General features: G+C 39.0%; 1 protein-coding gene across 1 annotated transcript; it reads left to right on the top strand.

The window, feature by feature from the left end:
* Positions 1–517: 517 nt before the first annotated feature.
* On the top strand, positions 518–5,210 carry LOC148035700 (pentatricopeptide repeat-containing protein At4g38010-like). The gene is made up of 2 exons (XM_087677706.1): positions 518–4,010; positions 4,144–5,210. Exon 1 carries the CDS (start codon positions 583–585, stop codon positions 2,935–2,937), a length of 2,355 nt encoding a protein of 784 aa, XP_087533832.1. The 5' UTR covers positions 518–582; the 3' UTR covers positions 2,938–4,010; positions 4,144–5,210.
* The last annotated feature ends 8,528 nt before the right edge of the window (positions 5,211–13,738 follow it).

The raw sequence follows: 13,738 nt of genomic DNA, 5'->3' as shown, positions 1-13,738 counted from the left end.
TCCACCTCCTGGATCAAACGATATCAATAGTTCTTGTAGCCAACATACCATACTTACATCTTGTTGTGACTTGTTGTAGATCATCATCTTGTTTTGGATCCTTTATAAAATACTCTTCTTTAAGAGCTTACTTGAAGTTCCCCTAGGTTGTGCCATGTTTCAACCATATGTCATCAACATGTGTCTTAATTTTGCTACAACACAATCGGGTCAAAACACACCATCGTTTGATCCTCGACAATACCACGTAATTGCATTTTCCTATCATAGATTTTGAGATATTAAATATATTCCACTCATAAAATTGATCCAACCCTTATAATTGACAGAAGCACCTCCATCGTTGACTCCTCCATGGCTTCTTGTTGTTGCATATAGGTTACAAATGTTTGAAACATGTGCATCTTGTTTCCCTTGCAAAATAGAAGTTTTAGACAAACTCTATCGTTAGCTTTTGCTCGGAAGGGAACCGTACTAATGTAAAAAACTTCTTCTAAACCAATGGTAAAGACAAACGCATATAATCATACTCATTGCGAAGGAAGATTTATTCATGGACGAAAGGACTGGACCTCGGCACGCATGAACATGATCAGGCTGTCATCTTTGGATTGTTACACGGAGCCTTCGTGGCAGCCATTGTCATCAACGGATGGATTCAGTTGCTTCTCGGAATGGGACTCTAGAGATGCTGCTTCGGTTCAGAGAGCGCGCGTGGATGTTGTAAGTCCAGCCTTCCACCTTCAATCCCCCAAGAATTGTCTATGGATCAAGGAGCCGTGCGATCCTGTTGTCCGGGAAGCTCCTGGACACAGATCAAGACTGCAAGAAGGAGGAGGAGAAAAAGAAGAATTGTGTGCAGGGAAATGGACAGCAATTATACGCAATTCTGACGAACAGGAGGCAGAGTATCATTCCTTCAGAGGGAGACTGCAAGAAGAGAAAGATAAAGAGTTATTTGTAGTAGGCAGAAAGACACAATTTTTATGTCAATCAGAAGAGAGAGAGGATAACAGCAACCAGGAGGACAGCCATAGATTAGAATACAGAAATCAACAGCAAGAAGAGAAGGAAAAAGAGCCCTGTGTGAGGAAAAATGCACAACTCTTACGTCAAGCAGAAGAGGGAGAGGTTGATAGCAACCAGGAGGACACCTGTCGATTGGACTGCAGAAATCAGCAGCAAATGCAACAAACTACTAATGATCCATACACTCTTGTGGCCTTACTGAAGGCTTGTGCCAAGAAAAAGGACCTGCGCACAGGTAGCAGAATACATGCTGATGTTGTCAAGATGGGGCTCTTGGAAAACAATGTTTTCCTTGGCAGCATGTTAGTCAGTATGTATACCAGATGTGGTTCACTTGCAAAAGCACAAGAATTGTTTGACAAGCTTCCCATTCGGAATCTGGTGTCATGGAATGCGCTGATCACAGGTTATGCTCATCATGGGCATGGTGAGGAAGCTCTGAAGTGTTTTGAACAGATGGTTGCTGAGGGTTTCTCTCCAGATGCAATCACCTTTGTCTCCTTGTTAAAAGCATGTGGCAGCATTGGAGCTGCAGACAAGGGCAAAGAACTCCATGAGGAAATCATCAAAGTGGGTTTGCTGAAAACGAATATTATCATTGCCAATACATTAGTGGATATGTATGTCAAATGTGGCCTGCTTGGAAAAGCACAGGAAGTGTTTGATGACCTTGCAACTCGAGATAGGGTCTCATGGAATGCACTAATTGCAGGATATGCCCAGCATGAGTATAGTCAGCAAGTACTAAAGTTTATTGAGCTAATGCAACTTGAGGGCTTTTCTCCAGATGCAGTCACCTTTGTTTGTGCGTTGAAAGTATGTGGGAACATTGGAGCTCCAGACAAGGGTCAAAGAATACACACTCAGATTATTAGAGATGGGCTGCTCAAAGAAAATGTTTTAGTTGGCAATGCATTGGTAGATATGTATGCCAAATGTGGCTTGCTCGCTAAAGCACAAGAAGTATTTAATGAGCTTTTAGTTCGGGATGTTGTTTCGTGGAATGCATTAATGGCAGGATATGCCCAGCATGGGCATGGTGAACAAACAATCAAGTGTTATGCACAGATGCAACTTGAAGGCCTCTATCCGGATGCAGTCACCTTTGTTTGCATGTTGAAAGCCTGTGGCAGCATAGGAGCTGCAGATAAAGGCCATGAAATATATACTGAGACTGTTCGACAGGGATTACTGAAAAAAAGTGCCACTATTGGCACTGCAGTTGTAGATATGTATGCCAAATGTGGCATGCTTGCAAAAGCACAAGAAGTGTTTGACAAGCTTCCACTTCGTAATGTGATCACATGGAATGTGCTAATGACAGGATATGCTCTGCTTGCAAAGGCTGAACAGGTTTTTAATTTATTTGATGAAATGACAGGAGAAGGCATAAAACCAAACTTGAGCACCTTCACAATTATGCTCAATGTATGCAATCACAATGGTCTCCTGGATAAGGGTCAGATGTATTTTCAGAGCATGAGCTCAAATTTTGGTGTTATGCCAGCCTTAGAGCACCACACTTGTATAATCGATCTCTTTGCTCGTGCAGGGCACCTAGACAAGGCTGTAACAGCAATAAAGGATATGCCGTTTCCGGCTGATGTTACTCTGTGGCTTACTGTGTTGGGTGCTTGCCAAAGATATGGAAATATGGAACTTGCAAGAGTGGCTTTTGAACATGCAGTGCAGTTGGATGAAAAGGAAGCTGCAAGTTATGTCTGCATGGGCAATATCTTTGCAAGTGCTGAAAAGCAAGTGGATGCAGACAAGGTTGAAGCTATGGGAGGAAAAAACAGAATACCGAAGAATCCAGGAGATCGGTTGATTGGTATAACTGGAAGTGCTTATTTTTTGTGCAGTAAGGATACCGACATACACTCAGCAACCAGATTTACATATGGCTAGGTATGTGGTTCACAAAATGCCATAGGAAGAAGAAGACTACGAGGGCTACATGCTTTGGCACAGAGCACACATCAGAACACTAGTGTATGACATGGCTATCTGGAATATTCAGCCTTTCTAACGTTATGAAGAAACCTTACATGTTCATTGATGATATGTAGGTTTATGGTCACTTGTCATGCTGTTATGTTACAACAATAGAGAACTGCACAGTGCTGGACAAGGTGCAAGCTAGCATCATGCTCTTGAAGATTGAAGTGCACTTGGTAATGATTGTCCAACAGCAGTAGACTGTTTGTGATATGAATAGCAGGCAAGGTGCACTAGAGTAATAGTATTGAGCGGGGAAAAACTGGAACAGAGCATCTGCAGGTAAGTTGGTTGGTTGGAGGGAGACCTTCTTCTTCATGTTTCCAACATCAACATCTAAAGAGATGAAAGGACCTCTGCACTCTGTGAGGATCCAAGATTTGACACCATATGTGAGAACAGTAGGTCTAACCAAGTGCACAATATGTATGGACAATGATTAACAAGTGTATGCTGAGATGAAATGAAATGAAAACAATGAACAAGGAAGGGACAAATGTATGGATTCTCAAGGAGTGGAGGAAGCCACTGGAGTGTAAGTGAATGCTTGAAGCAGAGGCAAGAAAAATCACACGAGCCTTGTTACTTGAGGCCCTCTGCTGTGGGTGCTGCTGAAGGAGGAGTCGATGATGCCACAAATTAGTAGGATGACTGTGTCATACTTGGAGGGATCCCAAAGAGAGCAGGTAGCCAGAACTTGGGGGTCAGATACTTCATGAAGTACCTGCACCAGCAGCACTGCTGTGGAAGATGGCAAGACACAGCAGTTGGAGGAGAATGATACTCTGGCATGCTAGAAACTTGCCTTGTCTCCATTGTGAACCCCGGCTTTCGAATGTTCAGGCTTCCTGCTTTGGCTTGACTATCCACCACTTTGTCCATCTACAAATACAAGTTAATGCTTAAGGTTACTACTGGAGATCTTGAGCATCTCTGACAAAATTTGAGCAAAAACAGCATATTGGCTTTTACCTGAGCTCAGAGTAAAAAACAGATTTAATCTTAGCTTTTAATTTCCACCAAGTAGATTTGAAAATTTGTACTAAGGGTGACTGCATTGTTTCCTTGCATTTTGGCATCTGTTCATTGACATTTGTCTTTGGGCCATTGTACTAGAAAAGTTGAAGGGAGTCAACTTGGTGACCCACTGCTTCCATATATATTGGCTGTTGGCTTCTGCGCCTTTGTGGGAGCAAGCAAGGTGCACTAAAGTACTATTGAGCATGACAAATTTATGACACAGCAATCTGCAGGTAAGCTTCTTCTGCAAAGAGATGAAAGGATCTCTACACTCAGTGAGAATTTGAGATTTGATATTGTGAGAACCATAGTCCCAACAAAGTGTGGTGTACAGACAATGCAATTAACAAGTGTATGCTGACATGAAATCATATGAGGTAGATGAATAAGTGATGTATAAATGAATGGATGTGCAAGGAGTGGAGGAAGCCCCCAGAGAGGTCTAACAAGTGTATGCTCAGATTAAAAGAAATGAGATAGATGAACGAGCTGTGAGAAAGAGATGTGAACATGGAGGCAAAAAGAAACAACTGCTGAACATTGGAAGAGATGAACAAAAAAGGCAAGAAACAAGAACTCAATGAAATAAGAAATGGGTCATGGAATCCAGAATATTAGAACATGAAAAGATGTGTGCAAATCAAACAGGCTTTGATGACCACCAGAGTACCTCGTCTCCCTCTGCTCCAATGGATATAGATGTGCAATGAACAGAAAGTGGAGAGGAGGTACCTATAAATAGGCCAAGAAATGAGGCTAGAGACAATTAAGTTCGATGCTGCCCAACTGCCTACTCAGGCATCTTTCCAAATGCCAAAATGCAATTAATAAACCCATAAAATGTACTAATGCTAACACCTGTTGAGAAATACGGATCCTTGAGCAAGGCTTAGCTATTGAGGATGGAAGTCAATGACAAGAGACTAGACACACTGACTGTTACTCAAGTGAATTAGGTCCCAAGATAGATTAGCTTGGACTCATAAACATAATCTTGAGTAGAGAGAGAGGGGATTGAAAGTACAAGGTACAATAGCATTGCATTCAAATGATTATCAAGTACATTCTTTTATAGTCATAGGATGGTTTCACATTTTCTCACTGTGCCTCTGGGATAAAGGCAGCTTTTCCCAGGCTGTTGCAAGTTCCTTGTCCTACTGCTCCATACAAAGAGTGAAATGAAGGTTGCCTCTTCAATGGAAATTACACAAAAACTAATAAGAAATTTTAAACAACGAGAAATACTGAGAACCATAGCTTGCCACTTCTTAATTCAAGATGTCTTACAATCAAGAGTTTACAAGAGATGTTGAAGCCATGGTAGCTTGAGAATCGATTGATGACAGCTGTTGGAAGGAACTCACCCCTTACAATGGTGGGGAAGGAATTACCTTCAAGCTCCAAAAAGTGGAGATGTAAAAATGATTAAAAGATTTACATTGGTACCCTCTTGCCTTTTATACTCCAGTTTAAAATAGGCTAAATACTTAACTAAAATAGCATGAAAAATTGCTTTATTATAATCCATCCTTGCCCAAAAGTTTCGTCTTCAAAACTTTAAAGATTGAAAGGACAAGTGGATGGTAAATGTGAATAAATGAGAGACCAATGCTGAATATCCTTGTTGAAGTTGTCCATTGAAGAAGATAATCTTCCATTGAAAATCATCTCCAAAATAAGCTCAAAACAGTGGAAATTTGAAATGTTGTCCTGAACAGGGTAGTGAGAGTAAATGATCCATAACTTTGGATAGAAATGTTAGAATGACGCATATGAGATATAGAAATGAAGTATACTTCATAAGGTATCCATCCATATCATTGAAATCCAATTTTGATGTTGATAGGTCAATTATTTTCATGATGAAAAATTATAATAGCAAGCTGACCACTGTTCAATGAACTAATTATCTTTCTGAAGAAGCTATGGAAATTGATCTAAATATGAAGCATGTTGCCAAGATGATTTTTCCATAGGTAATCCCTTCCACTTGACAAGATATTCCATAATAATACGGTTCCTTAGAACCTTCTCTCTCTTGCCAATAATCCTTTTGGGCTCATAGATGATTAAACCATCTTCATCAAGAGGAGGTAGTTCTTCAAGAACTTGTATGTCAAGGCCAATGTAGTTCTTGAGTTGAGACATATGAAAAACATTGTGAATGCGTATGGTTGAAGGCAAATTTTATATAGACCTTAATAGCGATGAGCAAGCTTATTATGTCCACCCTTGAGAGAAGTATAACAAGACTTAGGTACTTTAAAAAATATCCGTTCTCCTTCTTCAAAATCCATATGCCTTCTTTTATCATTCGTATATAATTTCATTGTCTATTGTGCCTTCTTGATGTTTTCTTTGCACTGCTTCATTAAGGCTTCAATCTTTTCCAACTCTTATCGAGCAAGAGGATTCATTGTCATAAAACAATGCTGAAGGTACTTGGACTTTATATCCATACAATGCCTCAAATGGTGACATACCAATGCTCATGTGATAAGTATTATTGTAATAGAACTCTGCAAGATGAATCCAATGATCCCATGCATTCTATGTATCATGGCAAAAGTGTCTGAGGTAGATTTCTAACCATTTATTGACCCTTTCAGTTTGGCCATCTGTTTGTGGATGGTAGGCAGTACTAGGTTAGTTTGGTATCCATGGAAATAAAAAGGCTTTTTCAAGAATTTGACATGAACTTGGAATCCGTGTCAGAAACAATCTTCATAAGTAATCCATGAAGTCTGAAAATTTCTTCAATGTACTGATTTGCCACCTGTTTGGTTGAATATTGGACTTTGGTAGGTAATAAGTGGGTTGATTTTATAAGACGATCAACCACAACAAAAAAGCTATTCCAGCCTTGCTTAGTGGTAGGAATTCATGTAATAAAATCCATGCTAATATTATTCTATTTACCATGTGGAATAGGCAAAGGCTGAAGTAGATCACTAGGCAATAAATTTGAATCTTTATTCTGTTGGCATGGTAAGCACTGCATCATATACTCCTTGACATGTTTTCAAAGTCCCTTTCAATAGAAACATTTATGGATCTTGTTAAAGGTTTTAAACAATCCAATATGTCCTGCCAAACGAGAAGAATGCATCTCCTGTAAAATTCGAGACCTAAATGATGACTGAGGGGTCAAGTATACTCTTCCTTTAAACGAAAGAGGTCTATTTTGCCATTTGAAATTGGGAAATTGAGATCCATTGTCTTGATGCAATTTCTTCATAATATTGGTAGTGTGCTCATCTAAAAGATATTCTTCTTGAATGTCATGGATCCAATCCTTATGTATGGTAGAGATGGTAGAAACAGAATATGTCCACATCCTGGATAAGGCATCTATCACTACATTATCCTTGCCTGCCATATAAGAAATCTCAAAGTCATATTCCTGAAGTGTAGCTAATCATTATCTTTGTTTGGGAGAGAGATTTGACTGAGAGAGAAAATACTTCAGCACACAATGATCGCTCTTTACCTTAAAATGGCTGCCATAAATGTAGTGGTGCCACTTCTTGATTGCATGAAGAATAGCTAACATTTCCTGCTCATAGATGTGGAGTTCTCTTTCTTTATCATCCAACTTCATGCTTTCATATGCAATAACACCATAGTCTTGGCATAAAACAACCCCAATACCTCTGCCATTAGCATAAGCAAATATAGTGAACTCCTTGGAAAAGTCTGGGCACACTAAGATAGATGCTGTGATGAGAAGAGTTTTCAGCTCATTGAAACTCATATTGACTGTAGCATCCCAAAAGGAAGCTTCTTTTTTTTCAATCTATCAGTGAGAGGAGCTGCTACATGGGCATAATTCTTGATGAATCTTCTATAGAAAGAAGATAATCCAAGAAATCCTCTCAATGAAGTAGAATTTTGTGGTATGGACCAATCCTTGATACACCGGATCTTCTTTGGATCAACCATGGTTCCTTTCTCACCAACTATATGACCCAAGTATTCTACCTCATCAGCCATAAAAGTACACTCGCTTTCCTTTGCCAAAAGCTTGTGTCTTCTCAAGGTAAGAAGGACTTCTCTGACATGCTTTAGATGTTCCTCTCTATTCTTGCTATAGGTGAGAATATCATCAAAGAATACCAAGACTGATTTATACAAGAACGGTTGCAAAATCTTGTTTATAAGAGCTTGAAAAGTTGTAGGTGCATTTGAAAGTCCAAATGGCATAACTAGGAAGTGTAGAGATCTCTTTCTATCCTAAAAGCTGTCTTGTACTCATCCCCTGCTTTCATCTTGATTTGATGATACCCTGACCTTAAGTCAATCTTAGTGAAAACTCTTGTATATTTGAGTTCATCCAACAAATCATCAATGCGGAGGATTGGGTACCTGTTCTTTATAGTGCTCTTGTTTAAGTCTCTGTAGTCAATACACATCCTAAATGACCCATCTTTCTTCTTGACAAGTAGTACGGGAGAAGCAAAAGGTGATTGACTAGGTTGAATAAACCCCGTTTCCAGCAAGTCTTTAACATGTTTCTGTACTTTCTCTCTCTCATATTTGGATAACCTATAAGGAGGTTTGTTGGTGGGTTTAGTGTCAGACATTAAATCAATAGGATGATCCTCTCGCCGAGGAGGCATGATGTAGGTGGCTGGAATATGTCCTTAACCTCTTTCAAAAGTTTACATAGACATGGATCTTGCTCCTTAGGTGAAGTAGATTATTGATTTTCATCCGCCTTTGATAGAATAAGTGTGAAAATGCAAGACATAGCATTAATTTCCTTTCTTCATCTTCTTCTTTGTTGATTATTTTCACTTGCTTTCTCTCTATGCCATTAAGTTTTACTGGCTGCCCATTCCAAGTAAACTCCATGAACATCTGATTTAGATCCAAAGAAAATTTTCCAAGCTGCTTAAGCCAATTGCAGCCAATGATGATGTCAATAGGACTCATATCTAGGGCAATCAAGTCCATCATAATAGTGCAAGAATGTGATAATTCAAATCTGCAAGTATATCTCTTTGCTCAACTCTTAAGCACCATTAGCCACTTGTACCTTCAATGGGGCATCTATTTCTTGAGGTAGTAACTTCAGCTCGTACAATGATTTGGCATTGACAAAACTATGTGTGCTGCCCGTATCAATGAGAATATGAGCAACCTTTGAATTTATAGTACCCTTGAGCCGAAGTGTATTTTCATCTTTACAACCCATCCATGCATCCTGAGATATGGAACATAACATGGGCTGACAAGAAACCATAGAAGGATTATCAATCTCTGATCCACCAGGATCAAATGGACCACCTGGATCATAAGGAAAACTATTAACTGGCTCTAATTCCTCCTGTGTGCCTTGATCATCATGTTCAAGTTTTTTGACATGTTTCTATTCCAAGAGTTGGTATGAGGCTGAACTGTTTCATTCACCTTAGAAGGTCCTCCATGTTCAAAAGTGGATGGTATATGCTAGTGGGCTATTGTGAACCTCACATTGCCATGAGTAATAGGTACATCTTTAGCATGGGAAGGTGGATTGCTTTGCAATTTGTTACCCAAGTTGTTGAATATTGTAATTAACTGTTCAAATTTGGCATCCAACCTATGGTTTTGCTACTCCATATGTGTAATCATCTTACCAAACTTGTCATCCATTGAATGGGTAAGTTGGATTAGTCCTTCATTCATATTACTAATTTGCTTTGATAGCTGCTAGAAATCATTAGAGTCATGAGAAACATTTACTTCAGTTTTAGGATCATTGTCATGAGGAACCCTTGGCCATTGGATCTCTTCATTAGTTGTACTATTGCCCATAAATTCCTGTCCCTAATTTGTGCCCCTTATGGTAGGATTTGCTTCAGCATTGTAATCTTCTAAGCCCTCATTAATGTGCTCCAATACCTGCTCCTTCTTCTTATTCCTTGCCATCATAGAAACTGTAGTAACTCAGGAATGCTTGTCAAAGAATGGTTAATAACTAGAGCTATACTCCTCCAATCTAAGTGCTTGATAGCTCAAAACGAAGCTAATAACACGTAGATATACTAGATAGTCTCCTGCTTGTGAGCTTCAGTTTAGTCAAGTGAGGACATTTGGAGCTTTGGTATTGTATTTGTCCATTTCACTTGTTCGAGAAACTTTAGATGGAGGTCCATCTATGCATTTGTCTTGGCAGCCAGTTTTCCCTATGTTCTTGGCTGGCATTTATTCCATCCGACAAGGTGAAAATTATGTCAGGCATGGGCATCGTTGTTGTGCATTTTATCTTGCACTTGGTACTATTTGCTGATCCAATGCAGGTTGGCTAGTTTGCTGATTAGGTCCTATCTATGGCTGCTCTCCCACTTCACCAGTCAATTAGTTAGTGCATCTTTTGTGCCAGCCATTCCCATCATCTTCTGCCTCTATTTGGCACCCATGTTCCTAGAACTAGTGCATCCATTGAGATAGAGTAGGCTAAAGTGGCAACATGAGGAAATTTATTTCCATCTAGATCCAATGGGACATGCCTACTCGTGATCAAAAGAAAAGCCATCAGATGGATCATAAAACTATTATTGACTACCCTTTCTTTGTAATCTTTGGTTTCAACATGGCCCATAATGTTTGGATCCTCATCCTCATCTTCAAAATCCTCAATAACAAATATGCTATTGACTTTGGAATTTTTGTACACATATTTAGAAGCCTAGTCTATTGTATACTTCTCTCCACATTTAAAATACAAGCCTTTTTCCTTTCTTTCCTTGAATAAGTCCATGGGGATGCCTTGAGAAGTTGATCCTTTAGGTTTTCTATCAACTTTTTTAATCTCTATTTTATAACTATTTCTTGGTCTGAAATTATTTTGAGTTCTAGAAGCATTGAACGATGGATAGACTGGTACTCTAGAGCTCTCGGTAGGTACATTCTTACTACCATAAGTATTACCAAATCGGCCCTGATTTTTAAAACATTTATTGGTTGTCTATAATAAGTGAGTTGAAATGTAAGCACTCTTCTATATTTTCTTCTATACCTCTTTGCAAGCTTAAAAGCTTTGAAAAGAGCGGTGGGGGTTTGAGCCTTAAATCAATCGACAAAGTGGACTCTAAGCCATATATATACTTATGGAGCTTGGTGTCATCACTTATGCTTTTCACATATATAGTGAAACTGAGAAATTGATTAGTGTATTTACATATGAGAAGACCTATTTGCTCTAGTCCATAATACCATCTAGTAAGCTTCTCTTTCTCAATCAAGGATACAAAAACCTTAGCCATAAGTGTCTTGAATGCCTTCCACGATCCCACCAATGGGTTCTCTCTTTTGATGTACCACTAGCAAGCATCAGCAAAACCTTCCAAATACAAAGTGATTTTTTTTTTTGATTGTCACACCCAGGAAATATATCAAAATATGATTCCAACTTTGGAATCTACTCCTCAAGTTTGGAAGGTGAAGATGACTTGCCCATTATACTTTTCCAATACAATCTTGTCTCTTACTTTCTTTCATGTAAAGATTGATGTCCATTAATAAGCTAATTTGATTAGTACCTATTTGGCCTCCAAAATTAGAAAATACCCTTTGATAAGGTGGATGAGAGCTTTGTTGGTATCGGTTCATAGGTAAAGGACCTCTTAGTAATTGGGAATTTAGCTCCCATGCACCCATATAGTCCTCATTTCTTTGCAAAGTTTCTCCCTTGTAGAGGAGCTGCCTAGTGGCAGTGGAGTCAACCTATTGAAGCTATTTGTGTCAATGGCACTGAAAATTCTAATCTACGGGTCATTACGAGAGGTCAAAAGGGTAAAGATATTGATATAGAAAAGGTAAAACCTATCGAGGGAAACCCTAAGCAAGATGATAAGGGGATGCAAGTCCTTAATCTCGACATGGAAGGCAGACCTCTAAAAGGAATTGATGGTAAAACTAACCCCAAGAAGGATAAGGAATTGCCAAAGAAGAAGGCAAAAGCCAAGAAAGAGGCACCAAATCTTGTTCAAAGACCAAAGGAAATAATGGTTTGGCAGGACAAGTGAGCTCTTGCTAGCTATTATGAATTTAATTTAGTGAGTTCTCTTTGTGAAGTCAACCAAATGTAAATCTCTTGTAGTTAATTAAGTTGTCTCTAGGAGTGTGCAAAGAGTTTGAGAAGATTCTTCGCACTAGGTATATCGTGGAGCCCTTTGGCATTGCCCCATGTAAGAGATGATTGGTTTGAGCATGCTGAAAAGCATTGTCCAAGGGTAATGGCATATGCTGATGGAATATTAGTGGATCATGCTATTATAGACATAGGATCCTCCGTCAACATTATGAGTTTGGAATGGATGGAGAGGCTAAGATTAGATATCAAGAAAGATGTCCCTATGATTCTCCGAATAGATGATAATAATTTAAGACAACTTGAAGGGTGCATTATTAAAGTCCATGTGACCGTTGCCAATGTGGAATGCATAATAGACTTTAGGGTGATTAGGTTCGCAAGGCGGTCTAGTTATCAAGTATTGCTAGGAAGGCCATGGATCTTACAAGCAGATTGTCATGTCCATATAATCAACATTGGCAATGCATAATATACTTTAGGGTGATTAGGTTCGCAAGGCGGTCTAGTTATCAAGTATTGCTAGGAAGGCCATGGATCTTACAAGCAGATTGTCATGTCCATATAATCATCCTCGCTAGTCGGTTGACCTTTGATAGAGGTACTAGACGTGTAATAGTAGATGCCTATCCTGAATCTCCTCAAAGTGAGAGAGTTCCTTTATCCTCTATAGAGATGGATACATTGGAGGATATAGCTAGTAGTGAGACATCATCAAGTGATGAATCCAATGAGGGGTCCACTACGGAGGATATTTATCAAGTAACTTTGAATGCGGCAATAAGAGGCTCAAGAGAGGATAAGAGATATAGACGTAATTGAGTTAGACCTTGGTATGCTAAATGATTCACGGCCAATCAAACTAGGGTCTATGCTGAGTGTGGAAGAAAGAAAGGATTATGTGTCCTTGATTTAGAATTTCTGCAATGTCTTTGCTTGGAGTTATGATGAGCTTAGAGGTATTCTTACTAGTTTGGTTGTTCATACCATTCCCCTAATGGAAGGTATCCGCCTTGTGCGACAAAAAGTAAGGCATATGCCTTTTGAACTAAGGGATGGGCTATTTGAGGAGTTGACAAAACTACGAAAAGCTGACTTGGTATTTTTGATACAACACATAGAGTGGTGTTCACCAATTGTTATCAAGAAGAAAAATAATAATCAAATTCGTCTTTGCATAGATTTCAAAGAGCTTAATAAGCAGACGATTAAGGATTACTATTCGTTACCATTTATTGATCAAAATTTGGATCAATTAGTGGTGGATAGGGAGGTCTATTCATTTATGGATTGCTTTTCTGGGTACAACCAAATGGCTATTGTGGAGGAAATTAAGTTAAAAATGATGTTTATCACTATCTTTGACCTTTGCATATCATGTGATGGCCTTTGGATTATGCAATGGGCATGGGTCTTGGCAACGTACAGTTGATAAGACTTTTGGTGACATCTCCCTAGACGAGTTAAAAGTCTTCATCGATGATTTGGGGGCAGCCATTAGAAGAGAAAGACAATTGATTATTTTAAGGGAATGTTTTGAGCGTTATAAACAGTTTTGCATTACTCTTAATCCACGAAAGTATCTCTTTGGGGAGTCCTATTAGTTACTATTGG

The sequence above is a fragment of the Lygodium microphyllum genome, chromosome 5, assembly GCF_053477565.2.
Source record: "Lygodium microphyllum isolate KBCC chromosome 5, Lygodium_microphyllum_v1.1.10, whole genome shotgun sequence".
In the NCBI taxonomy this organism is placed as follows: domain Eukaryota; kingdom Viridiplantae; phylum Streptophyta; class Polypodiopsida; order Schizaeales; family Lygodiaceae; genus Lygodium; species Lygodium microphyllum.
Note: the sequence above shows the minus strand (reverse complement) of the source record. Positions and strands in the feature narration are given on the sequence as shown.